General features: G+C 44.6%; 1 protein-coding gene across 11 annotated transcripts; it reads left to right on the forward strand.

Annotated features, from left to right (window-relative positions):
• Positions 1-27344, forward strand: LOC132384431 (gastrula zinc finger protein XlCGF26.1-like). Of its 11 annotated transcripts, XR_009508893.1 has the most exons (8): positions 1-675; positions 1645-1812; positions 13094-13206; positions 16197-16359; positions 20464-20713; positions 20924-21011; positions 25272-25485; positions 27193-27344. XR_009508893.1 is itself a non-coding variant. In XM_059955587.1 (7 exons), the coding sequence occupies exon 3, from the start codon at positions 13520-13522 to the stop codon at positions 15479-15481; it is 1962 nt and encodes a 653-aa protein (XP_059811570.1). In that variant the 5' UTR covers positions 23-675; positions 1645-1812; positions 13094-13519; the 3' UTR covers positions 15482-16359; positions 20464-20713; positions 20924-21011; positions 25272-25485; positions 27193-27344. The 11 variants fall into 11 exon arrangements, 6 of the variants coding, with proteins under 6 accessions (XP_059811570.1, XP_059811573.1, XP_059811574.1 ...); XR_009508894.1 differs by lacking the exon at positions 13094-13206 and having other exon boundaries at positions 5-675; XM_059955587.1 differs by having other exon boundaries at positions 23-675; positions 13094-16359.
• Positions 27345-27521: the final 177 nt, after the last annotated feature.

Below are 27521 nucleotides of genomic sequence, written 5' to 3' on the forward strand. Positions count from 1 at the left end.
AGTAGATACTAATAAACAGAGTGGTTTTAACATCAAAACCAGACTCCAGTGTGAACTCTATTGCTGCTGGTTCGTCTGTAAAACGTAACAGTTCGTAACACAGTTCTATAAAACTAGTTAGACCACATCTGAAGTATTTCATACAGTTCTGGTCGCCCCCATTCTCACAAGGATGTCGGGGCTTTGGAGGAGGCGCAGAAGCGGGTTACCAGGATATTGCCTGGATTAGAGGGCATGAGCTGTAACGAGAGGTTGCACAAACTTGTGTTAACTCCAGAGCGGCGCATACTGGGGTGAGACTGGATGGACATTTATAAGATTACGAGAGGAATAAATAGAGTGGACAGACGATATATTTTTCCTGGGGGTGAAGTGTCTAATACATCTAGAGTGAGAGGAGATGTGAGTGGCAAGTTTGCTTCTTTCCAAAGAGTAATGGATAGCTGGAGTCACTGCCCCGGGGGTGGGGAGAGGCTAGAGAGCGAGAGCGAGAGCGAGGAGGAGACACGTGATCACATTTGCCCCTCCCATTTAACCATAGATGAGCAGCAAATCTGCGTCGCTTCCGAGGCCCCGCCCTCCGGATGATGCGCCAATATCTTTGCGCATGCTCACAGTCTCCAGGCAGGTTGCGTTCTGCCGATTCGGGATCACTGTCTGCGGGGTGAAGAATCGGTGAGTATTGAGACCGATCCCGGGCGGGGAGATCCGATGTTGGCCTTGAGCCCCGAAATGAGGGGCTATTACTCATTTAGTACCCAGTTATCTGGGCTCGTCAGAAATGTATCGGCTTCACTAAATCTGCATTAAGCGATCCAAACCAGGAGCACAGGCCGACTATTTCCGCAGAACTGAAAGGGGAGTCCCGCCAACAGGTCACGTGAGGCTGTGTGCCGCAGATCTGCCCCGCCCCCCGCTTTGTGACGCACGATCACGTGGTGTGTTGCGAACAAGGTTTACAAGAATAATCTCAGGAATGATCGGCTTTATGTATGAGGAGCATTTGATGGTTGTGGACCTGTGCTGAATGGAGTTCAGAGGGACGGTGGGGGTGGTGGAGGGATGTATGGTTAAGTAAACCTACCGAATGCTGGAAAGCCTGGATACAGTGGACATGGAGAGGATGTTTCCATTAGACGGAGAGTCTGTGATCTGACAGCACAGGCTCAGAATAAAGACGCTTCCCTTTAAAATTGAGGTGAGAAAATTTCTTCAGCCAAAGGATGTCTGATCTGTGGAATTTGTTGCCGCAGAGGGTGGTTGAGGCTGCCATTTGGTTATGTTTATGACAGAGATTAATATATTGATGATTGCAAAGTAGCTTCAGGGTTACAGGAGGAAGGCAGGAATATGGTGTTGGAATGAAAATCAGCCATGGTTGAATGGTGGGCAAACCAGGTTGATCAAATCACCTAATTCTGTTCCTGTGTCTTATGTCTTACCATGACTGAATGATGGCTCCTTCTTCTCCCATATCTTTTTGTGACGTGTGAGGGACAATAAAAGATTGTTCACTGAGATCATTATATTCAACATTTAAATTTCAGTGAGTTTTGCTCTTAGTAACATTCAGCAGAAATGTTTGGTTCTCCTTTCTATTGTCAATTATTTTTCATGTTAAAGTCATTATTTTTCATGTTAAAGTCAGACCTGCGGTGAGTGATTTATTGGAATAAAAACCCCAACTGGAAGCAAACCACGACTGAAGATGAGGGAACATCAACAAGTGAACCAGCCCGAGGACTGAGAGCATCAACTGAAGAGAATCCATCTGACTCGGAGATTCCAGTGATTCAGTCAGGAGAAAGTTTGGTGAGTCTCATTACTCAAACACCGGTCCTTTAGACATTACATACCTGTACAAAGGAAGGTGAGAAATAGTTGGAGGGAGACTGAATGTGCCCAGAAGTACCAGTTATGCCTCTGTCAGACCCAGTTGCAATCACTCCAGGTCTGGTAATGTGCTTCCAGCAGCCCAGCCCTTTAAAACCACTCCCATTCTGTGGAAGTCAAATCTGGAAAAAGTCACTCAAAGACCATATAAATGCAAACTCTTTACTCCAAGCACCGGGGACTTACTCAGTTAGTCGCTCAAACAGGAAGAGTCTATGACTGTTCCCGCCCAATCCTCTAACTGACTAACAATTCCCCTTACACCACAGGTATATCTGTCCAGATACCCACCACACAAGGCAGGCTGGAACCAAAGATATTTACTATATTACAGCCCCTTAAGATAAATTACAAAATAGTCATAACGGCTTACACACACAGGACAGACTGAAGCTGTCCTATCTCTACATGTGAGTGCACAATTCAGATAAACATCCAGAAACCCTAGCTAGCTACCCTCAAGAAGAAATATGGCTCAGCATGGCTTGGTACATTGGCTGATTATCAGCAATTTCTTTCAGAAGAACAGGTGGCTATTGTTTAAGGAAGTGTTAACCCTTTTACATAGTTCACCACTCCCTCCTTTTGATCATTACATGATCAAGCAGTAATTTTTTCACAGAGAAAGCAACCGTGTACAACATTGACTTATCAATGGATAAAAACAGTGCACAACAGTAATTATAACAATGATATGTACAACTATTAAGCCATAATGCAATATCATGCCTCACATATTACCAAACAGGCCTTCAAATACTACCATTTCGACCCTTCGGTGAATCCTGCCCTATTTTCTTGATGCTGTCAATCTCCCTGGCAGTGTGCTCAGAGAGGGATGTAATGTTGGACTCATCAGGGATTCTGTGCATTCTGTGTCAACATGTTCCCCCTTTCTCAGCTAGGATAAAATCGAAAGCCATAGAATTCTGTACGACTGTTTGCTGGATTGCAATCATTTCAGTGGATATTTCTGTTACTTGGGCCTGTGTTTCTGTCAGGGCCCCTGCAGTATTGTGGCCAGCTCCTCAAGTGCTGTAGCCAAATTGATTATCTTTGGTGGATTCCTGGCTACTCCATAGGAGAGAAAAGGGATCATCCAAAATCACTCAGTCTCAGTTGTTCCTCTCCACTGCTGGGCACCTGCAAGTATGGTCAGGATGCATGTTTCCCAGTCTAGGAAGTCGTGTTTGGTGGGAGCCTGAGATACCATCCCTCAGAACACTGACAGCCACAGTCATCTCTGACTGGACCCCAGTTCCTCATCTCTCTTCCCCGGGTGTCACTTGTGAAAGCCCAGGCTGAGAGTTCCTCACTCTGGTTGAGCGGGATTACTGACATTGGAGTCATAGTTTTACTATGCTGCGGAATTTTGGCACAAACCCAGCAGGCCCCTAGTTCTACCTGTTTGGCATCGGTGTGACAGAGAGAGAGAGAAAGGTGTTAACATGGGGACCCCGGATGCTGGGGTGATTCCTCGCAAAGAGATAAACACAAACACCACTGTTAACATACCTGTAACAATTTAAATGAACCAGCAGCAATGGACCACACATGGAGTCTGGTTTTGAAGTTAACACCACTATCTTTATTTGTATCTACTTATAATATAACAACTTAAGCAAAACAATCAAAAGGGACCTTGGGGTTCAAATCCATACATCCCTCAAGGTTGCTGCACAGGTTGATAGGGTGGTTAAGAAGGCCTATGGTATGCTAGGCTTCATTAACAGGGGGACTGAGTTCAAGAGAAGAGAGGTCATGTTGCAACTCTACAAATCTCTGGTGAGACTGCATTTAGAGTATTATGTTCAATTCTCATTATAGGAAGGACGTGGAATCTATGGAGCGGGTGCAGCGGAGATTTACCAGGATGTTGCCTGGTTTGGAGAACCAAGGTTAACAGAGCTGGGACTTTTCTCTTTGGAGCGTAGAAGAATGAGAGGGGACTTGATAGAGGTCTACAAGATTATGAGAAGCATCGACAGGGTGGATAGTCAGTATCTGTTTCCCAGGGCAGCAGTAGCAAATACCAAAGGGCATATGTACAAAATTAAGGGAGGGAAGTCTAGTGGAGACATCAGTGGTAAGTACATAGAGGTTTGTGGGTGCCTGGAATGACTTGCCAGGGATGGTGCTGGAGGCTATAACATTAGGGGTATTTAAGAGCCTCTTGGACAGGCACATGGATGAAAGACAAATAGAGGGTTATGTGGTAGTGTGGATTTAGTACATTTTTTTTAAGGATTATATGGGTCGGCACAACATGAAGGGCTGAAGGGCCTGTACTGTGCTGTAGTGTTCTATGGTTAACAGTGTTATGTGTATACATATGTGTAAATATAACTCCCAAACCATTGAGCTCAGGGAATAGCAAGCTTAGAGTCTGAAGATGGTAAAGTATGAAAGTTCAGCTCATCCACGGAATAAATGATGAGCGAGAGATATTTGTAATCCAAGGTGAATGTCGAGAGTAGGCAATTGCTTCCAATCCCACAAGTTCCACGGTGGTAAAACAGGATAACAGTCACCAAAGATCTTATCCGTCTTCGTTCCAAATCCACATATGAATTATCACCAAAACTAACTTACAACAGGGGTACCGTCTTCAAAGGGAACTACCACCCAGGCAAGGGTTAACACACAGGTAGATTCCACAACGTACTCCCAATCCAGATCCAACACACAAAGTATAACCGACAGTGATTTCCACAGAATATCCCCTCTCACAAGTGGTTATCGCATAACGCACCCAAATCCAGCAAAGCGTTAACAAACGTGGTAGCCATGGGATACTCCATCAAAATCCCCATATGGATTATAGGAATTATCACCAACAGTGATTTGTCACGGGGTACCCTGTACAAGTGAGTTACCACCCAGGCAAGGGTTAGCACAAGTGGTCTTCACAGGACACTGCCAAATGTAAAGTTCCACTCCAGTGGATCAAACAAAGTTTCTCTTGATCCCAGTTCTTAATCAGGACAAAATTCGGTGTATGCTGGATCAATAATCAACCCACCCTTGTGAGCACAGGAAACTGCAAACAGTGACCTTTGGCCACTAGGTTCTTTGTTTCAAATGTTCCTTCTTCTTTCTTTCTCTCCATCTGACTGTGTGTCTGTGACTGTTCTTGCTTAAATAAAGCAAACTGCGAGTTTTGTAAACACAAGCTGTGAGCAAGTGTAAACACGCTGCAGAGTCAAATAGTTCCACCGCTCCCTCTCTCTCAGTAAGAATCAAACAGCAGCCGAGAAAACCGGCCGCTGATGACACTCAGGCAATCTCTCTTAAAGTGACAGTCCATGGCAAGAAACCGAGGGGTTCATCAGTCTCCACTATCAACCAATGCATTTTACTTTAGTCCAAGAGAGTCCAACTACTCAGTTCCTACAGTAACACGTTTGTGGTCAGTTCAATGTATCCACCAAGATTGCCCCTTCATTTTCACAGCCGTGGGAGCGGTCAGTGACACCTGATATGGTCCTCTCCACCGATTTCCAAGTTTCTCTCGATCCCAGTTCTTAATCAGGACAAAATTCCTAGCTTCTTTGGTGGGATAGTCACTCCTCTCTGCGGGGTAGTTTTATTCCTTGTAAGCCTGTCGAATCTGTGAATGTAATGCTTGGAAAATTTTGGTTAGTTGGCATATATATTTCCCCATCTCTTCGCCCTAGGGTATGCATATCTGATTTTGCTGGTAGACTTTCTGGGAGCAATGGTGCACAAGGTCTTGGTCCACAGGGTGTCTTCATGGGACATCCATAAATGATTTCAGCTGGTGACAACACTGATTTCCCCTGTGGGGTGACCCTCATGTAGAACAGGTCTAACAGTAGGACCTTCAACCAAGCGAATCCAGTCTCCACTGCTAGTTTGGCCAATTTGCTCCTCAGAATGCCTTTGGTTCTTTCCACTATGCCAGCGGCCCGTGGGTGGTGTACACAGTGGAACTGTTGCTTGATAGCTAGTTTGTTACATACCCCTTGGTTTACTTTCACCACAAAGTGTGGGCCATTGTCAGAGCTCAGCATATCTGGCAGGCCGTACCTGGGAGTTATTTCCTGTAATAATACCTTCACAATAGTCATAACAGTATTATTGGTAGTAGGAATAGCTTCAATCCATCTACTAAACACATCTATAATAACTAAGCAGTATCTATAGCAATGTACTCTAGGCAATTCAATAAAATCAAATTGTAGACAGGAAAAAAGTCCACCTGTCAAGGGAGTCATACCTGGAGTGCAGGGTACAGGTTACCAACCATTCCGTCCTTTCCCAGGTGTGTACAATTATGTATATAATCAACCAATATTGGTAAATACTGTGTAAGAACACAAACCTGTCCTGCTGGGGTTATCTAAAATCCTAGGTCGGGGTCTTTCAGGCACCCCATCTAGGACCACAGTTTGTGTTCCTCCTCAGAGGCGTCCCCTGAAAAGTACCTACATCCTGCATGTCTGGCAAACCCGTTCTGCTTAAGTCACGGAAGGTTGCTTGCCGGGAACCCGAGGGGAACAGACCGACTGAGGATTGTGCCGCACTTTTCACTGTCTAATCTGCTAAAGGCCTTTATTGACCTGGTCGGACATGTGGGTGTGGGCTGCACATTTAATGGTAGCCATTTAATAATACAGCTCGAGGTAGCTGTAGAGCGGTGAGTAAGTTGTTTCCAAAGGTGGCATTACTAATGGGGTGGCCGGAGGAAGTCACAAGTCCCCACGTTCCCAGAGAGCCTGGTAGTCATGTACAACTCCAAATGCATAACGGGAGTTTGTGTAAACGTTTGCACTTTAGTCTGTTGCTAGGATACAGGCAGGAGTTAGAGAAAACAGCTCAGCCTTCTGGACGGAGACAGATGCTTCAAAAGAGTCCTGCTCAATTACTTCACTGTCCGTTACTATCGCATCGCCAGAATATTGTTTTCCTTCTGGATCCACGAAAGGGCTTCCATCCTCATAAAAGATTGACTCCGGCTTAATGGGTATTGTGGAATGTATGGGAGAGTCTGTCCTTCTTTCGCGGTGATCCGGAGAGGGGACAGTTGGTGCGGACAACTTTATGGCTAAAATTGCAGAGAGTACAATGTCTTGTGTTCTGTCGATATTAAAAGAGTTTCTTACCAGATGTCCCATCTTCACCTCAGACTCCTTCCACTATTGGAGTTGGCCCATGGCCAAGTCTTGCTGTTCTCCCTTGGTGCTGGAGGCTTGTTTCATCAAGTTGTAGGCAAGGAACCCAGGCTCTTTGGCTTGACCTCAGGGCAAACCCTAACGGTGGTATGAACCACCAGTAGTGTCTATAGCCAAAGGAGATCTGGAACTTTGGCCAGTAATGCACTGCCCTCTCTTCCTTTAACCTCTCCAATCACCGTGACTGGGAACTTCTGTCCCTCGAGGGGTGCATAATACTGGCTTTCCTCAGTTGAGCACCTCGGAGGGTCACAGCACAGAGTCACATGAGGGTCAGCCTCTGTAAGAAGGGGTTTAATCGCAATGGAGTCCAGATTAAGTGTCTGCCGCTGGGGGGGGGGGGGGGGGGTGGGGGTTCGGTAACTGGGGAAGCTGTCGGTTGTTCACTATTCCCAGGGTGATACCCTGCATAGAATCTTGATTTCCAACAGACAGAGCAAGCCTCTCTCTGCTAGATTACACCCCTGACTGGTGGTGATGATAACTGAAACCTCACAGTGGTTCCCCTGGAATTCCACCTGCAGTGGCTGACTACGTGAATATGTACCCAGACAGCCTTCGAACCCAGACAGAGTGATTGTCGCATCAGATAGCTGGAATCCCTTTTCCGATACTATTTCCTGATCGGGAGTGGTTGTGGTTGCCCCATATCAATCATAAATAGAATTGGAATTCCAGCAACTTGCAATATTACATTGGGCTCTTCCTGAGGCGTGGTACTCACGGTAGGAAGCATCCTTGTCAATTTCTAAATGGGTTGTTGTCCCCACCTGTCCCTTGGTAGGTTTTTGTTCCCATTTCTGATCCCCAGATATAACCCACTCGCGTCCTTCTTCCTGCTGAACATATTCACTTTTAGTATAAGTTCCCTTCAGGATTGATCGGGATTCGAAAGCCCAGTCACAATAATATGTCAAAGCTCGTCACATTTGATTTCGGTCATTGTCAGGCCAATCCATATAATTTGTTTTAATCATGTTGGCTAACCTAGTTGGTAAGCATTGGAGCAGTAAGTCATTAAACCTGGGGGACAGATTTCCATCTTTAAAGGCATGGTCTCCTGCAGAAGGTCCATAGCAGGCCTCAAATCTCTCCCAATAGTCTGGTCTCAATTCCCCAGGCTTTGGTTTGCATTTAAGTACTTTAGTGATGTTTACAGGTTGCTGGAAAGCCCTTTCCAAGGCTTGAATGAAATGGTCTGTCTGTTCATTCTCATTATGGTTTCCTGCCTGTAACGCCTGACAGGTTTGGTACCTCAATTCTGCCTTCCATTTCCACCCCTCATCAGCTGAGAGAATCATGCAGTGGAGACCGAATAAATCTTGCGGGGTGGCATTACACATTTGTATAGTACTGCGGGCACACTGAGCAAACTGTGCTGGTTTTTCTTTTCTATCTGGGACCTGATTCATGATCATTATCATTTCTGGAGGCTTCCAGGGTGCATACACAGGAATCACTGAGGGCTGTCCCTCCTCCTCCTCATGGATTGGGCAGCATTCATGTGGGCAATCGTCTTTGTGGAGCCATTAACTGGGGTTTTATTGGATTCTTCCCTCCCTGTCTCGGAATAATCTTCGGTATTCCCTTTCTGGATCTTAGGGTATAGGGACCTCCCATTCCCTGCCACCGCTGTTTTACCTGATCCATCTCTATGTCTGAGGTGGGTGGGGGTACGGTGGGTGCCCACCCCTCATCACGGTCACTGTCCTCAAGCAGGGTCGGTATGCCAGACATGGGTTCGGGATCCCTTGTTTCCCTATCAGTTCGAACTTCAGACTGACGTTCCTGCCCTTCTCTCCTACCTGGGCCGGCTTTGGTTTGATTACGTTGTTTATCCTGCTACGTTTGTGGCGCCCATCCACCCATTCACGTTCTGCTGTTAGCGTCTCCCAACCTTTGGCATTCCTTCTGCGGTACATACCTCTCTCCCTTTCTCACATGCATTATCCCTCCAAATTGCTAATAATATATTGTTCCACTTTACTTCTGCCTTTATCTTCAAATCCATTTTCAACAATTTCCACTTCTTTCCACATTTCTTTCTCCATATCAAATTTACTGTTTGTTCTCATGAGGTAATATCCCAGGTTCCAAGCCCCCCCCACCCCTAAGTGGCAACATTTTGTTCCCCAATTTCTTATTCAGCGCTGCACCGAACATTCGCAAATCTTTTTCCTTGTCTGGAAAACTCTCACACATATTGTGCAGGGCTGCTCTGGCCCACTTGTATCAATCAACAGCAATTGACCCATGCTCTCCAAGTAATATACCCTGCTGGCACCTCCTGCCCACGTAATCAATTTACCCAGCACATCTGCCAACCTCCTGCCCACTTAGTAAAATTTTGCCTACCTTATACAAGTCTCCCGACAGATTCTTTCCCGATCTCATTCAGGTATGCGAACAGCCTTGGGCGATTGACTGTACCTCCAAAGGGACTACCAGAGAGCAACAAAAGATAAAATATCTATTGGGCACCCGGTCGGTCTCTGCAGTCCCCAGAGTTGTCCAGCCTCTTACTCAGCCCGTCTGCTTGGCACCCCCTATATTGGGATCCTGTTCGTGACGCCAAATGTTAAAGTTGAATCTGAATAAAACTCAGGAGACCAGCTTCTTATCATAACTACAGTTTGTTGCACATTTTCCTGCAGGAGTTTGAGACCCAGTTGTCAAAGGGATTACGTAGATAAGAGAGTTCACTAAATGAAGGTTTTAATTACAGATGGATGTTCTGTCCAGTCCTTATCAGTTATTCCCTTTGAAAGGCCCTGACTTAATTACAGACAGATGTTCATTCCTGTCCTTATCGTCAAGCCCTCCTCCCTTTACTCAAATGAGGGTACAATATCTATAACGTTATCAGCTAATGATGGTGCAATGTGTAATGTTATCAGCTCTCAGTGTGTCTCCCTGCAAGCCGCAGAGAACTGGTAATGAGCCTGTCTCAGCTAACTGTTGAAGACAGTTCAAAAATTCCTTTTCACTCTCAATTATTCTTTGAGCCAGAGGTTACGTAGGTTCAAAATGACCTCCAGTGTCCCCGGTGCCCTCGCCTATAAGATGTGCATCCTGCGGCAGTTTGTAACCCTGCACTTTAAGGAGTTGGAACTGGAAATGGATGAATTCCAGATCATCCAGGAGTTGGAGGTGGTGATAGATGTGACATGAAAAGAGGTGAGTTACACCCAAGGTGCAGGACACAGGAAACTGGCTGAGAGTCAGTAAGGGGAATGAGTTTAAATAAACATTGCAGAATCCTCTTGTTGCTATCTTGCACAAAAGCAGGTGGACCACTTTAGAAACTGTTGGTAGGATTACCTTTCAGAGAAGAGTCAAAGGGATGATCAGAGATTCATTACTTAGGGTAACAGGACAAGAGAGGATTAAATAAATGTGCATTGTGTAATTTATAGGAATTTAAAATAAATAGTTTGTACATAGGACAGTCAATATAACATAAAAATGTATTGTATCAGCATGAATTACTCAGACTGATGGCCTAGTGGAAGATGATGTCCCAGAGTCAGCTGGTCCTTTTGCTGTGGTGCTGTTCCCTGGATGGGAGCAGCAGGGCAGTTTGTGGTTGTGGTGAATTGGCTCCCCAGTATCCTTTGGGCCATTTTTACACACCTGTCTCTGTAAATGTCCTGAAAAGTGGGAAGTTCACATCTATAGATGTGCTGGGGTGTCCGCTCCGCTCTCTGCAGGTTCCTGTGATTAAGGGAAGTACAGTTCCCATACCAGGCAGTGATGCAGCCAGTCAGGATGCTCTCAATTGTGCTTCTGTAGAAAGTTCTGAGGATTGGGGGCTCCATCCCAAACTTCTTCAACTGTCTGATGTGAAAGAAGTGCTGCTGTGCTCTTTTCACAACGCAGTTGGTATGTACAGACCATGTGAGATCCTTGGTGATGTTTACGCCGAGGATCTTAAAGCAGTTCACCCTCTACCCAGATCCATTGATGTCAAAAGGGGTTAGCCCGTATCCATTCCTCGTGTCCTCACAATCAGTTCCCTTGTTTTTGTGACAATGAGGGAAAGGTTGTTTTCCTGACACCAGTCAAATGTCGTTCAGACCTCAGATAGAGTCAGTAATCAAATGGTTGAGCATGGTGCGATGAATGTGTTGAGCTGTGTATATCACAAAGCAAGAAGCATCGTAGGAAAGCCAGATGAGCTCAGGACAGGGAATTATGATATTGTAGCCATGATTGGGAATTAGGATTTAGTCTGAGGGATTTAGAGGAACAAATTTGTAGAGAGATTGCAGACCATGCCAAGAAACAAAGGATGATCCAGTAAATATTAACTTCCATATATTGACTGGGACTGCCATACTGTAAAAGGACTAGATGGGACAGAGTTTGTCAAATGTGCCCTTAATCAATACATAGAATTCCCAAAGTAGAGGTGTGCAATAAGCTATTAGGAAATGATCCAGGGCTGGTGACAGAAATTAGTGATCATAATGCCATGAAATTGAAAATAAAGATGGAAAAAGAGAGGTCTGGACCAAGGGTTGAGATTCTAAATTGGAGAAAGGTCAATTATGATGATATCAGAAATGATCTGACAAGTGTGGTTTGGGACAGGCTGTTTTCTGGCAAAGGAGTAGTTGGTAAGTGGGAGGCCTTCAGAAGTGAAATTTTGAGCGTTTGGAGTTTGTATGTGCCTGCCAAAATAAAAGCTGAAAGGTACCTGGTGCAGGGTACCTTGGTTTTTAAGATATATTGAGGCCTCAGATATTTTGTTCCTCTGAATGCCTCAGACTGTTGGGTGCTACCAAGACTCATTAATGACTACAATATAATGATCCCATGCACTGAGCTCATCTGACTTGTCATTTAGTCATCTTCTGTTGGTTTCTAAAAGCTTCTCAATATTTTTTGCTCTTTTGTTTGCCCTCTCTTTGGCTTTTATGTAGACTTTGGCTTCACATTTTAGCCACAATTGTGCCCTTCTGCCTTTCAAATGCTTCCACTTCTTTGGGATGTATCTATCACTCAGCTCCCGAATTGCTCTCGTCATTGCTGCTCCATTCTCACTCCTACCTTTTCCCTTCCAAACAAGTTTGTCTAGCTTCTCTGTCATAGAAACATGGAGAAGTTCAGTATGGAAACAGGTTATTTGGCTATTTGCTGAAAAAACATTTAAGCTGTCTAATGCAACTGCCTGCCACTGTGACTATTGCCCTCCATACCCCTACCATCCAGGCTCCCATCCAAACTTCTTTGAAACGGTGAAACCGCGCTCATCTTCACCACTTGTGCTGGCATCTCATTCCACACTCTCACGACCATTTCAGTAAAGAGCTTTTTCAAATGTTTCCATTCAATTTTCACCTTCCCTACTTACTCATGACCAACCCACATAATCTCAGTGGAAAAAGCTGCTTGCCATTACCCTATCCATACCCATATAATTTTGTATACTTCCAGCAAATCCTCAAAGCAATGTATAATTTCCTTGTTTATGTTTAGAGCATGTTTTAGAAGTATAAGATGATGAGGGGCATTAAGTGTGTGGATAGCCAGAGGTTTTTCCCAGTGTTGAAACAGCTAAAACGAGAGGGCATAGTTTTAAGCTGCTTGGAAATAGTTACCAAGAGGATGTCAGGGGTTGGTTTTTTACACAGAGAGTGGTGGGTGCGTGGAATGCACTGCCGGCTATTTCTGTGAGAGTTGTTCAGTTACTGTGGGGCCAGGCACCCATGCAGCTCAGTGGGAATTGGGAATAATACCAATTTAGAGAGTCAAACTGAGCCAGGTCACAGATTGGAGATGACAGAAATGCCCCATTCTCATAGAGACAGGAAGGGCATCAGAGAGTTTGATGGTCATTCCAGATACCAGCTCTGTGCCCAGTTAGAAGATGACTTCTCTCTCCAACATGTGTTGAAACTCACTGTAACAGTGTGATGCCAGATCACACCTTGGCAATTCAAGTGATCTCATCTGAAATGTTGACCTTCACCCACTGATGGATTTTGTAAATCTTTTTACAGGTTAAAAATGACAAGAAATTTGCCTATGGGAATCTCAAAACACCAGTTTTGCTGTCAATGCCCAGATACTTAAGAAGTGGAACAAGGGATTCACTCAGTCATCACAACTGAAGGTACATCAGAGAATTCACACTGACGAGAGGCCATTCACCTGGTTCACTCAATCATCTGACTGACTGGCACGCCCATCATTTTACAAAGGGTGAACCCCTTCATCTGCTTTGACAGTGGGACTGGATTCAGTTGGTCATTTCAACTGAAGGTACATCAGCCAGTTCACACTGGACAAGTCCATTCATCTGTTCTGTTTGTGAGAAGGGATTCAGTTGATCTTCCCACTTGTGGACACACCAGTCAATTCACACTGGGCACAGGCTGATCATCTGCTGATTTTGTGCGGGAGGATTCACTCGATCATCTGACCAAATGGCTCACCAGCGAGTTGACACCGGGGAGTGGCCGTTCACCTGCTCGGACTGTGGGAAGGGATTCACTTGCTCATCTAAGCTGAAGTTACATCAGCGAGTTCACACTGGAGAGAGGCCATTTACCTGCTCAGAGTGTGGGAAGCGATTCACTCAGTCATCTCACCTGCAGAGACACCAGTCAGTTCACACTGGGGAGAGGCCGTTCACCTGCTCAGACTGTGGGAAGGGATTCACTTGCTCATCTGAACTGAAGCTACATCAGAAATTTCACTCGGGGGAGAGGCCATTCACCTGCTCAGTCTGTGGGAAGGGATTCACTTTGTCATCTCAGCTACTAAGACACCAGTCAGTTCACACTGGAGAGAGGCCATTTATCTGCTCAGACTGTGGGAAGGGATTCACTGAATTATCCTCCCTCCAGAGACACCAGTCAGTTCACACTGGGAAGTGGCGATTCAGCTGTTCAGACTGTGGGAAGGGATTCAATCGGTCATCTCACCTTCAGACACACCAGTCAGCCCACACAGGGCAATGGCCGTTCACCTGCACAGACTGTGGGAAGGGATTCAATCGGTCATCTCACCTACTGAGACACCAGTCAGCCCACACAGGGAAATGGCCGTTCACCTGCTCAGACTGTGGGAAGGGATTCATTTGGTCATCCACCTTAAAGGCACATCAGCGAGTTCACACCAGGGAGAGGACATTCACCTGCTCAGAGTGTGGGAAGGGATTCATTCGGTCATCGACCCTAAAGGTACATCAGCGAGTTCACACTGGGGAGAGACTGTTTACCTGCTCAGACTGTGGGAAGGGATTCATTCGGTCATCCGACCTACTTGCACACCAGTCAGTTCACACTGGAGAGAGTCCGTTCACTTGCTCAGACTGTGGGAAGGGATTCACTCGCTCATCTGAACTGAAGGCACACCAGTCAGTTCACACTGGAGAGAGGCCGTTCACCTGCTCCGACTGTGGAAAGGGATTCACTCGGTCAACACAACTGAAGGTACATCAGAAAATTCACACTGATGAGAGGCCATTCATCTGCTCAGACTGTGGGAAGGCATTCACTCGGTCATCTGACCTAATTGCACACCAGTCAGTTCATACTGGAGAGTGGCCGTTCACCTGCTCAGACTGTGGGAAAGGATTCGCTCAGTCATCCACACATAAGGCACACCAGCGAGTTCACACTGGGAAGCGGCCGTTCACCTGCTCGGACTGTGGGAAGGGATTCACTTGCTCATCCCAACTGAAGGTACATCAGCGAGTTCACACTGGGGAGAGACCATTCACCTGCTCGGACTGTGGGAAGGGATTCACTTGCTCATCCCAACTGAAGGTACATCAGCGAGTTCACACTGGAGAGAGGCCATTCACCTGCTCGGACTGTGGGAAGCGATTCACTTGCTCATCCCATCTGAAGGTACATCAGAGAGTTCACACTGGGGAAAGGCCGTTCACCTGCTCAGAGTGCGGCAAAGGATTCACTGGATCATCCCAACTACAGAGACACCATCAAGTTCACACTGGGGAGAAGCGGTTTACCTGTTCAGACTGTGGGAAGCGATTCAGTCGGTCATCTCACCTACAGACACACCAGTCAGCCCACACAGGGAAATGGCCGTTCACCTGCTCAGACTGTGGGAAGGGATTCACTCACTCATCTCAACTGAAGGCACATCAGCCAGTTCACACTGGGGAGAGGCCATTCACCTGCTCAGACTGTGGGAAAGGATTCACTCAGTCATCCCACCTACGGAGACACCAGCGACTTCACACTGGGGAGAAGCCGTTCACCTGCTCAGAGTGTGGGAAAGGATTCACTCGGTCATCCGAACTACTTGCACACCAGTCAGTTCATACTGGGCAGAGGCCATTCACTTGCTCTGTGTGTGGAAAGGGATTCACTCGGTCATCCAATCTACTGAAACACCAGCGAGTTCACACTAGGTAGAGACCGATTTCCTGCTCAGACTTCAGGAAGAGATTCTCTCAGCCAATTCAACCAAATGTGCATCATTGAGTTCACACTGTGGAGAGGCTGTTCACCTGCTGTGAATGTGGGAAGGGATTCACTCAGTAATCTAACCTTGTGACATAATACTGTGTTCACACTGGGAAGAAAGTTTCAATAAGCTGAATGCTAGATATTTGTCCATCACCGTTGCTGAATGTAATTTCGCGAGTGACTGTCGGTGCTGAACTCTGCAATTTTTGCTGCTGCTCCTCACAACCAGCCCTGGTCACTGGGCATGGGAGGGGTTTCTTCTGCTGCACATTCACCTTTAACGTGACTGGAGTTTAATATTCTGGATCTGACAAATAAATCAGTTGTATTTTAAACTCTGTCTCTGGTACTTAGTGAATGTATAACACAACTAGTGTACAGTAGACAGTCTACTCAGGCTGGCTGGATCCTGTAAGTGATTCAGTTCCTCAACAGGCCTTTTAAATCCTCCCCTGTTGTTCACTGTTTGCTCTCCTGTGAGATGTTTTTCAAACAGTCACCACACTTTGGGTGAAGAGGTTTCCCTTGAATTTTCTGCAGACTGAAGCAGTCGAGCTGTCTGCAGTTCTGCCTGAGGTGTTCTTTGCCCCTCAAATCTCTGCACTGTGGAGGAATGGCATTGGGATTTAACCTCCTTATTCACGGCTCATTTCCACATTAGGAGTCATTTTGCCTGCTTCTAAAGGGTTGCTGGAAAACACCACTGTCCTCCAAAGACTGAAAGCAGAATGGGAAACCATCAGTTGGATGTTCAACAGAACAGAGTCAGAAACCAGAGGCGGGTCTGCACAAGGCAGAGTTTGGGGCCCTGGATGATGGTCAAGGTAAGAGTAACACAGATATACTTTCAAATCTAACACCTGGATAAACAATCAGCAATTACATTGTCAGTCCCCTTTACATGTTGTATTTTAATATTGAATTCTTGTAACAACAGACTCCAATTTAATAACACCTATTTTTATTCTTCATGTTAGTCAAAAATACCAATGGGTTGTGATCAGTATTAACTATCAATGGCTTCTGTGCCGCACAAATGTAAACCTCAAAATGCTGTAATGCCAAAATAACCGGGTTACCAAACCAGCAGAAATGGAACGATATGTTGGAGTCTGCTGGTACTGTAACTAAAGGTGTTTATTAGTAAACTAAGTAATACAGTATCAAAAATGCAAATATACATATAAAACAGGTTAGCAGTAATAAATACAGAAGTGTAAAAAGAAGAATCAAAACCAAGCTCTATCAAAGTCTAGGGGTAAATGAATAGTCTTAAGATAATGCAGAGTTCAATTCAGTTTAAGTCAAGGTAGCTGCTGTTGTGACGTGAGAGAGAGAGAGAGAGAGAGAGAGAGAGAGAGAGAGAGAGAGAGACTGCTGCAGCAGGCAAACCTTCCGTTGTCTTCTTGTTCCGTTGCACTGACGTGGTCATTCGGTTATGACCCCTCTGTTCTCAGCTAAACCGTTCTTCCGTGGTGGACTCATCACTCTGGCATGAGTGGACATACACACAAGCCCCCACCGGTCCTGCCATCACACTGTGAGCTTTGTGACCGATCCCCTGATTCAGTCCTCCAAGCCCTCATCTTCCTGTGGGTGCACAACGCTCTTACAGTTTCTCGTGGCGTGTCTCCCGGTGTCTCAGCTGACCCGTTTTTTATCTCCCCTGACAGACCCTGGCTGTACCTACATCTCTCAGTATTTTACATTAATCTTAAATTTCATGCCTGAATGTTCAATGTTAATGGGAAAGTTCTAGCCATTGATCCCTGCATCACCCTTGCGACTATCTCCAATGTAATCATACCCATAATGAAGTGTACCATCAGAAGTGTGCCCACAATGCTAGCTAGGGTCTATCTAATGTTCCTAAAAGTTACTCCAAGTTTGTGTTCTGTGCCACAGTTAAGAAGGGCAACTTTTGCATAGGCTTTCCTCACTGTCTATTATCGTTTCAACTTTTCATAATTCATCACCTAACCCAGAATTAAATGCTACCTGGTGTTTACTTACCTAATTTACCAGGTGATCCATATCACTATACCTTCTAATTTTTCACCTTCCAAACATTTGCAGAATAAGCATTCCCCTTCGCAACTGGATTTACATCTAAACTGTTTACCTGGATGTCAATCATGCATGGAGTTTGGTAACCAGGGACACCTTCTCTTTGTGATTTTTATAAATGACTTGAATAAAGAACTGATGGGATAGCTTAGTAAATTGCTGATGAAGCAATGGTTGGGAATGTTGTGGATAGTGCGGAGGGCTGTTAAAATGAATATTGATGGGATGCAAACTGGGCTGGGAAGTGGCAGATGGATTTTAACCCAGATAAATGTAAGGTGGTTCAATTTAGTAGGTCTAATCTGACAGCAGAATATAGTATTGATAAGAATCTAGACAGTGTGGAGTATCAGATGGATCTTGTGGTTCCAATCTTAGTCCATTTAAAGGTTGACTCTGTTGAAGAAGGTATAGGTTGCATTACCATTCATGAGCCATCTGATTTAGTTCAATTGCAGAGAGGTAGTGTTATGTAGGGCACTGGTAAGACCCCACGGAGTATTATGCTCAGGTCTGGTCACCTCACTGCAGAAAGGATGTGGAAACTATTGAAAATGTGGAGAAGATATTTACAAGGATGATGCCTGGATTGGGGAGCATGCCTTCTGGGAACAGGTTGAGTGAATTCAGCCTTGAAGCGGCAGAGGATGAGAGGCGACCAGTATAAGATGATGATAGGCATTGATCGTGTAGATAGTCAGAGGCTTTTTCTTAGGGCTGATATGGCTAACTTGAGAGGGCGCAGTTTTAAGGTGCATGGAAGTAGGTACAGAGGAGATGTAAGGGTTTTTTTTTTACGCAGAGAGTGCTGAGTGCACGGAATGGGCTGCCAGCGACAGTTGCAATAAAGACTCCTGAATAGGTACCTGGAGCTTCAAAAAATAGGGGGCTATATATAACCCCAGGTAATTTCTAAATAGGTAGTGTTCGGCAAAGCATTATGGTCTGAAGGGCCTGCATTGTGCTGTAGGTTTTCATTGTTTCTATGTTTCTACTACACTCCTTATAAGCAACCCTGGTCTATAATAGCACAATGTATAGATGCAGGACATCACACTGTAGATGTATTCCTGGCCTACTGTACTATTTGATACATGCTAAAACTAGGAAGAATGAGAGGGTGTGTTATAGAAGCATACAAAATTGTGAAATGGGTAGATGAGATAGAGACAGAAATGTTGTTGTACAGGTATGTAGGATTACTACTTGGGGACATAGAATCAAGATTCAGAGGAATTGATTTTGGGTGGCGAAGAGGAGGATCTACCTCTCCCAGAGAAATGTGAAGTTGTGGAATTTTCTGTTCATGGAAGTAGAGGGGCCACCTGATTATAAATTTCTTCAATGACTTTACTAGGAAGCATGATGAAGGAAAGGCAGTTGATAGTGTCTATGTGCACTTTAGTAAGTTCTTTGACAGCGTTCCGTATGGTAGGTTGATCAAAAATGTTGAATCACTGAGCATTCAGGATGAGGTAGTAAATTGGATTAGAGATTGGCTTTGCTGGAGAAGCCAGACACTGTGGTAGATTTTGCTCCTCTCACTGGAGCCTTGTGGCTTTTAATGTAGTGTGGTATTTGGAGCTGGGTCTGCTGTTGTTTCTGATCTGTACAAATAATCTGGATAATAATGTGTTAAGATCGTCAAAACAAATTTGTGGATCACACCAAGATTCGGTGCATAGTGGACAGTGGGAAATGTTATCAAAGCTCGCAAAGGGAGCTTCCTTAGTGGTAATCGTGGCAGATGGAATTTAATGCAGACGATTGTGAGCTGCTTGGGAAGAGAAACTTTAGTAGAACTCGTGCAGAGCGCGGTAAGGCACAAAAATTGTGGGAAAACAGACGATCTGGGAATACAGATCCATAATACCATCAGAGATACAAAAGGATTTTCAGAGATCTTTTGACACATAAGCATTCATGAATTAAAGTATTGAATGCAGGAGCCTGGAAGTTGCACAATATATTTTTGAGGCTTAATTTTAGGTATTGTATTCAGGTCGCAATACCTTTCTACAGGAGAGATATCAATGAGTTTGCAGGAGTGCTGACAGAATTATTAGTAGAATGCCAGAATCTGAGGACCTGATCTATAGGGAAATTTGAATGAATTAGTAAGGTATTCCCCAGAGCATAGGGGGAAAATGGCAGATTGATTAAGGTACACAATATTGTGAAGCGCAGACTTCGAGTACATGCAAGCAGACTTTTCCACTGAGGTTGGGTGTGATAGAACTGGAAATTAATAGTGAAAGTTGCAATGTGTAAAGGGAGCATGAGGGAGTTCTTCTTCAATCAGAGGGTGGTGAAATTGTGAAGAAAACTGTCAGTGGAATAGGTCAATTCAGGCATGATTTCAACATTTAACGGCAATTTGGATACATTCATGAGTGAGAGGGTTATGGAGGGCGCTAATGCAGCACCAGTTGATAGGGCTGGGCAGAATAGGAAAGTCTAGGTGGGATGCAATGCCTGTTTATATGTTTATATATTTTATGACTATCGCATTTCAGGTACTTTCTGATATTTCAATGCGAAAGATATTTGTAACTAATGCAGGAAAGCAGGATCACTGTACACGGGCATTACAGCGCTCATAGATGTGAGGGGACGAAAGGCCTGTTTCTATGCTTTGTCACAACCTCAAAATATTCAATCAGTCTCGTAGGGCAAGACAGGTCTTTGCCAAAGCCATACTGACTATTCCTAATCATATTATGCTTCTTCAAATGTTCATAAATCCTGCCCCTTAGGATTTTCTACATCAACTTACCAACCACTGAAGTATGATTCACTGGCCTATAATTTCCTGAGCTATCCTTTTAATGTTTTTTACCCTTCAATTTTGTTTGCTTCAGGTGGAAGAAATGTTCCAGCCCATGAAGTCTGTCTTTGTAGTTCAGGCCTTTCAACAACATCCTTGTGAATCTTCTTACCAGTTGGCACTAGTAATATTTTATTAAGTCCTTCAAAGAATTATTTTCCGTGCCCGGCTAAACAAAGGCAGATATCCTATTGAGAGTCCTCATTGCATGTACCTGTTTCTGCACCTTCAGGGATATCTGTGCCCCTACATCAATGCTTGAACTTCTGGAAGCGATTCAGCAGGTACATGATGGATACATCTCAAAGTAGAAGTAATTAACAGAGGAATGAGGCAAAACATAGGAGGGGCATATAATTTTGCAAAAAATACTGGGTGGTGAGAGGATTGGGAAGCTGTTAAAAACCGACAGAATAAAATTTCAAAGGTTCAAATTACATTTATTATAAAACCATTTTTTCCTATAAATAACCTTGTGATTTGTCTCCTCACAGGCAGCAACAATGCAAAGAAACTCAATATAACCCATTAACAAAGCAAATCGTCAAACGCGAAAACAAGGATATTGTGCTGACAAAGAAAGTAAGCAAATAAAATTCAGAATTGAAGTTCCCAAAGTGAGTCGACAGCCACTAAGTCCCTTATCACTGCAGCAGATTCACCAGTCCACTAGCTTCAGACCAGCGCAAAGATGGTCAACCTCATGGAGCCCTGAGCAGAAACATTCTGTCCCTCGCCTTCAGCTCCGATGACATGGGCATTTAACCCTGGAACGGCACGTAAATTGTCCAACTCCCCGGTCGTTTCTCACCTACGGTCCACTTTGATCTCAGCCATCTGAATCCACAATGCAACAAAGGAAAACTCAGTAAGGATAGAAAATAGGAAATATCAGGGAAAGCTAGCCAGAAACAAAAAAACACGAAACTAAACTTATAAAATATCCAGTATAGGAGAGGCAAGAACGGATAGCAGACCACCTTACAATGGTGCTTCTGGAGGAATAATGCCGGTCAAAGGAATGGCAGACCAACTCAGTGACAATTTGCGTCTATGTTCCCTTTGAAAGACAGCAGCAGTATGTTTAAGAGTTGAGAGTCAAGAGGTATAATTGTGTGTAATTGTAATTACTAATGAGAAGGTGCTTGGGATACGGAATGTTTTCAGGGTAGTTAAGTCACCCACTCAAGATGGATTACTCACCAGAACTCTGAAGGAGGTAGCTGGGGTAATTCTGGAGGCATTAGTAATGATCGCTCAACAATCATAAAATTAAATTCCATAGAATGGAAATTTCATAGAAAACATACAGCACAATATAGGCCTTTCAGCCCACAAAGCTGTGCCAAACATGTCCCTACCTTACAACTATCTGGAATTTGCTCATAACCCTCTATTTTTCCAAGCTCCATGCAGCCGTCCAGTCTCTTTAAAGATCCAGTCGTGGCCGCCTCCATCGCCGCCGCCGGCAGCCCATTCCACGCACTCACCACTCTCTGCGTTTATATATAAAAAATACTTACCCCTGAACCTACTTCCAAACACCTTAAAACTACGCCTTCTCATGCTAGCCATTTCAGCCCTGGAGAAAAGACTCTGACTATCCTCTCACTATCTTGTACACCTCTATCAGTCTCCTCTCATCCTCCATTGTTCCAAGAAGAAAAGCCGAATTCACTCAACCTATTCTCATACAGGGTGCTCCCCATTTCAGACAACATTCTTGTAAATCTCCTCTGCACTCGGTCTATGACTTCCATTAGAATGTGAATGGTGTCAGAGGACTGGCGAACTGTTTATGTTCTTCCATTGTTTAAAAAGGGTTCGAAGAGTAAACCTTGCAATTATCGTCAGTGGTGGGTAAATTAATGGAAAGTATTTTTTAGAGATTGTATATATAATTATCTGGATAGACAGGGTCTGATTAGTAACAGCCAACATGGATTTGTGTGTGGAAGTTCATGTTTTACAAATCTTATTGAATTTTTTGAAGAGGTTACAAGGAAAGTTGACAAGGGTAAAGCAGTGGATGTTGTCTATATGTACTTCAGTAAGGCCTTTGACAAGGTTCCACACGGAAACATAGTTAGTAATGTTTAATCTTAATGTATTAATATTGAAGTAATAGAATGAATTGAACAGTGGCTGGATGCGAGATGCCAGAGAGTAGTGGTGGATAACTGTCAGGTTGGAGGCCGGTGACTAGTGTTGTGCCTCAGGGATCTGTACAGGGTCTTGTTTGTCATATACATTAATGCTGTTTGTCATATACATTAATGATCTGGATGATGGGGTGGTAAATTGGAATTAGTAAGTATGCAGATGATACCAAGATGTGGATAATGAAGTAGGTATTCAAAGCTTACAGAGAGATTTAGGCCAGTTAGTAGAGTGGGCTGAAAGATGGCAGATGGAGTTTAATGCTGATCAGTGTGAGGTGCTACATTTTGGAGGACTAATATAGGGCATGCATGGTAAATGGTATGGCATTGAAGAATGCAGTGGAACAGAGTGATCAAGGAATAATGGTGCATAGTTCCCTGAAGGCGGAATCTCATGTGGATAGGGTGGTGAAGAAAGCTTTTGGTATGCTTGCCTTTATAAATCAGAACATTGAGTATAGGAGTTGGGATGTAATGTTAAAACTGTACAAGGCATTGGTAAGGCCAAATTTGGAGTATTGTGTACAGTTCTGGTCACGGAATTATAGGAACAATGTCAACAAATCAAAGATTTACTAGAATGTTCCCTGTGTTTCAGCACCTAAGTTACAGAGAAATGTTGAACAAGTTAGGTCGTTATTCTTTGGAGAGTAGAAGGTTGACAGGGGACTTGATAGAGGTATTTAAAATTTTAAGGGGGATAGATAGGGTTGACGTAGATGGGCTTTTTTCCATTGAGGGTAAGGGAGATTTAAACAGGAGATGAGTTGAGAGTTAAGGAGCAGAAGTTTAGGGGTAACACGAGGGGGAACCTCTTTACTCAGAGAGTGGTAGCTGTGTGGAACGAGCTTCCAGTAGAAGTGGTATAGGCAGGTTCGATTTTGTCATTTAAAGTAAATTTGGTTAGTAAAATGGACAGGAAAGGTATGAGGGTTATGGGCTGAGTGTAGGTTGGTGGGAATAGGTGCGCATAAGCGTTCTGCACGGACTAGAAGGGCCGAGATGGCCTGTTTCCGTGCTTTCATTGCTATATGGTTGTAACATATGCCTCACTTCTTCCGTACTTTTCCCTGAGAAAATCTATTTCCAGTTTATGGTTCCATGTTGCTGCCTGATGTCCTCATAGTTCTCCTCACTCCAACTAAACGTTTTCCTAACTTGTATGTTCTTATCCCTCACCAATGCCATGGTAAAGGAGTTAGAATTGTGATAACTATTTCCAAAATGCTCTCCCACTCAAAGACATGACACTTGACCAGGTTCATTTCCCAATACCAGATCAAGTACAGTCTCTCGACTTGTCTACATACTGTGTCAAGAAACGTTCCTGAACACACCTAACGAACTCCACCCCATCTAAACCCCTCACTCTAGGGAGATGCTAATCAATATTTGGGAGATTTAAATCTCCCACTAGATCAACCCTGTTATTATTACTCCTTTCCAGAATCTGTCTCCCTATCTGCTCCTCTATGTCCCTGTTACTATTGGGTTGTCTATAAAAACACCCAGTAGAGTTATTGACCCCTTTCTGTTCGTAACATTCACCCACAGAGACTCTGCAAACAACCTATCCATGTCTTCCTCCTTTTCTGCAGCCATGCCTCTATCTGTGATCAACAGTGCCACGCCCCAACCTCGTTTGCCTCCCTCCCTATCCTTTCTGAAACATCTAAAGCTATTCACTTTAATGTGCCATTCCTGCCCCTCCACCATCCAATTGTCTGTAATGGACACATCACACTCTAACTGCTGATCCACACTCTAAGCTCACCCGCTTTATTCATGATACTGCTCGCATTAAAATAGACACATCTCAAACCATCAGACTTTGTGCATCACTTCTATATCACCTTCCTATCTCCAATTTCGCGATATCTCCAAACTTGCTCCATTTGTGAGCGAACTTCCCTTTCCTCCGTCAGTTCAGTTCAGGTTCCCCCCCCCCCCCCCCCCCAGCAATTCTAGTTTAAAGTCTCCTCAATAGCTTTAACAAACCTTCCTGCCAGGATATTGGTCCCCTTTTGATCGCCGTGCAACCCGTCCGTTTTATACATGTCACACCTGCACTAGAAGAGGTTCCAATGATCAAGAAATCTGAAACCCTACCCCCTGCTCGAAACCTGCCACGCATTTATCCTCCACCTAATTCTATGCCACGCGACAGGCAGTAATCCGGAGATTACTACCTTTAAGGTCCTGCTTCTCAATTTCTGTTCTAACTCCCTGTAGTCTTCTTCCAGGACATCTTTTCCCCTTTTTCTGCCTATGTCGTTGGTACCAATATGTACCACGACATCTGGCTGTTCTACTTCCCACTTCAAGGTTTCGAGGACGCGATCAGAAACATCCCGGACCTTGGCACCTGGGAGGCAAATTACCATCCGCGTTTCATTCCTGCGTCCACAGAATAGCCTATCTGACCGGCTAACTATAGAGTCTGCTATCACTGCTGCCATCCTCTTCCTTTCCCTGCCCATCTGAGCCACAGGGCCTGACTCTGTGCCAGAGGTACGGCCGCTGTTGCTTCCCCTAGGTAGGCTGTCCCCACTCCCACCAACAGTACTCCAGCAGCAATAAATATTGTCAAGGGGACAGCCACAGTGTTACTCTCTGGAACCTGGTTCTTTCTTTTCCCTCTCCTGACTGTTACCCAACTTTTTCTCCCCTGTGTTCCCAGGGTGACTACCTGTCGATAGCTCCTCTCCATCATCACCTGACCAGACGAAGGTCATCGAGCTGCGGGTCCAGTTCCCTAACGCGGTGTCTAAGGAGCTGCAGCTCGACGCACCTGGGGCCGTCCGGGAGGCAGGGAGGCTCTGGGACCTCCCACATCTAACACCGAGCACAGAAAACCGGCCTACACACATACTCTCTGAGTTTATTTTAAGCAGGTAACCGGTTTGACCTCGACCCTTTGTCACCGAAGCCCCATTGAGCCAAAGCCTTCTACTCTGTCGCCTGTTCCTCCGACGCCTGCTTTGTAAATCTGTCTCGCTTCTAAACTCTTCCCGCTGTTCTCACTGGCCGACCTCCACACGCTTGCGCAGTTGTACCCCATGCAAACTGCTGAACAGATAACAATAACCAAAAAAAAAAAAAATCTGGAATTGTTTCAGTAGACTGAGAATGATAAATGCCCCTCCATTCTTTCCGATGGGAGGGAGGCATAAGAAAGGACATGATAGGTGTTAGCCTGTCCTTCAGTGCCTCAGCCAGAGTGCCGACCTTACCCCAATCCTAAATCTCTGGCAAGAACTGAGGATTGCTGTCCACTTGAGCTGCACAGCTAACCTGGCGCATCCTCGGCAATCTTGCAAGGAGTTGTGTAAAGCTAAAACAGACTTTTTCAAAAAGTACACCAGCTGTGAGAGATGATTTAAATAGGTATGAGTAAGGGGCCGTGAATACTTTTGAACTGCTAATATTTCCGGTTTTGAATTTCCAGTTTATCATGTTTTACAATTTTCCCTGTTTTTTTCCGGGGTTCCAATATGTAAAAAACAAAAATTCACGAATAAAATCTCTGTTAAATTGATCAGATTCCCTGGTTGTAATACTGAATAATGTGAACAAGGGATTAGTGACTGAATATATTTTGGCGGATGCTCCAGTCTTCGAATTCGTCCCAGTGCTCCCACCTGGGATGCAGCAATATTTGCACGGAAGAAAAGTCTGATAATTTACTTCCTGTCTTGCTACGGAAACCTCATGGACATTTGCACTATCCATCGGTTTGTCATGTCGACCTCGACTGGATAGCAGTCAACAACATCAAAAGGTCCTTATGCATTCTTTTTCATTTTAGTCTACAGGTGCACATCTCTCATTACCCAATGTTCCCAGATCTTGCAACCTTGTTTTTACTCCTCCCAGAGACAGTTTGAATTCAAAACCACTTGGCTTCAAATAACTCTCAGAGATATGTTGTGTGCTTACCCCATCACAGTTTGCACCAGATTTATACTCTCCCCAGATCCTGCCCAAAGTAAGGCTCATTAGCCTGCAACGCAGACACCAGTCTGAAGGAACTCAGCAAGCATCGTTTGAAAAGAGTCAGCAGTCCTAGTTTGGGGCTGAGAAGATGCTATCAGCACTGGAACAAATATGGTGCAGGGACGTGAGCAAATAGGACAAGTCGCAAGGTGTTCATTAGATTATCCTGAGTTTAGCAAAATCCAACAAGATTACGTCCTGTAATCAAAAAATATTCTCCCACTGAAATTCATCAATTATAAGGCTTATGCCCCAGTGCAAGGTCTCTTAAGTGTCCCGAATTCATCTGCTTCTACCTCTACCCCAAGAGCAAATTCCACACGTTTCGCGACATATGACTTGCGTTCAATACTTTCTTCCAACCACTTTGAAATTATCCCCCTTGCTTCAGCCGCCTCCCTCCCTGGGGAAATATCTCTGGCTGTTCACTCGATTTATCTGCTATAATGTTGTATACCTCCTTCAGGCACTTCTCATCCTGCTTCCGTCCAAAGAGAAGATCCCTATGTTATTTAAATCAGCCTCACTGGACATGTTTAAAGTAAATTTGTCGTCGAAGTTCATATGTGCCATCATTTACCAACCTCGAATTTATTTTCTTGCAGGCATACAGTAAATACAAAGAAACGCAATGGAATCGATGAAAAACAGCTCACAACAAAGGCGGACAAAACGCCAAAGCACAAAACACAACAATAGCAATGAATTGTACAAATAAAAAAACATACATAACAATAAATACGAAATAAATGTCCATAACTGCAGTGGTAGAATACTTGATGTAGGTTCTTTATAAACCAGCTGGGCTTATCCCGTTTGCCTCGAGAGCCTGATCATTTAGGACTAGTAGCTATTCCATAACCCGTTGCTGTGAGACAGAGAGCTCCTGTATTTTGTTCCTGCTGGCGCAGTCGAGATGCGAGCATCAACCGGA

This window comes from Hypanus sabinus, chromosome 32 (assembly GCF_030144855.1).
Source record: "Hypanus sabinus isolate sHypSab1 chromosome 32, sHypSab1.hap1, whole genome shotgun sequence".
NCBI lineage: Eukaryota > Metazoa > Chordata > Chondrichthyes > Myliobatiformes > Dasyatidae > Hypanus > Hypanus sabinus.

Bases quoted from the DNA above. Each gene is read 5' to 3' on its own strand.
- LOC132384431 (XM_059955587.1), top strand. From the start codon at position 13,520: ATGGCTCACCAGCGAGTTGACACCGGGGAGTGGCCGTTCACCTGCTCG.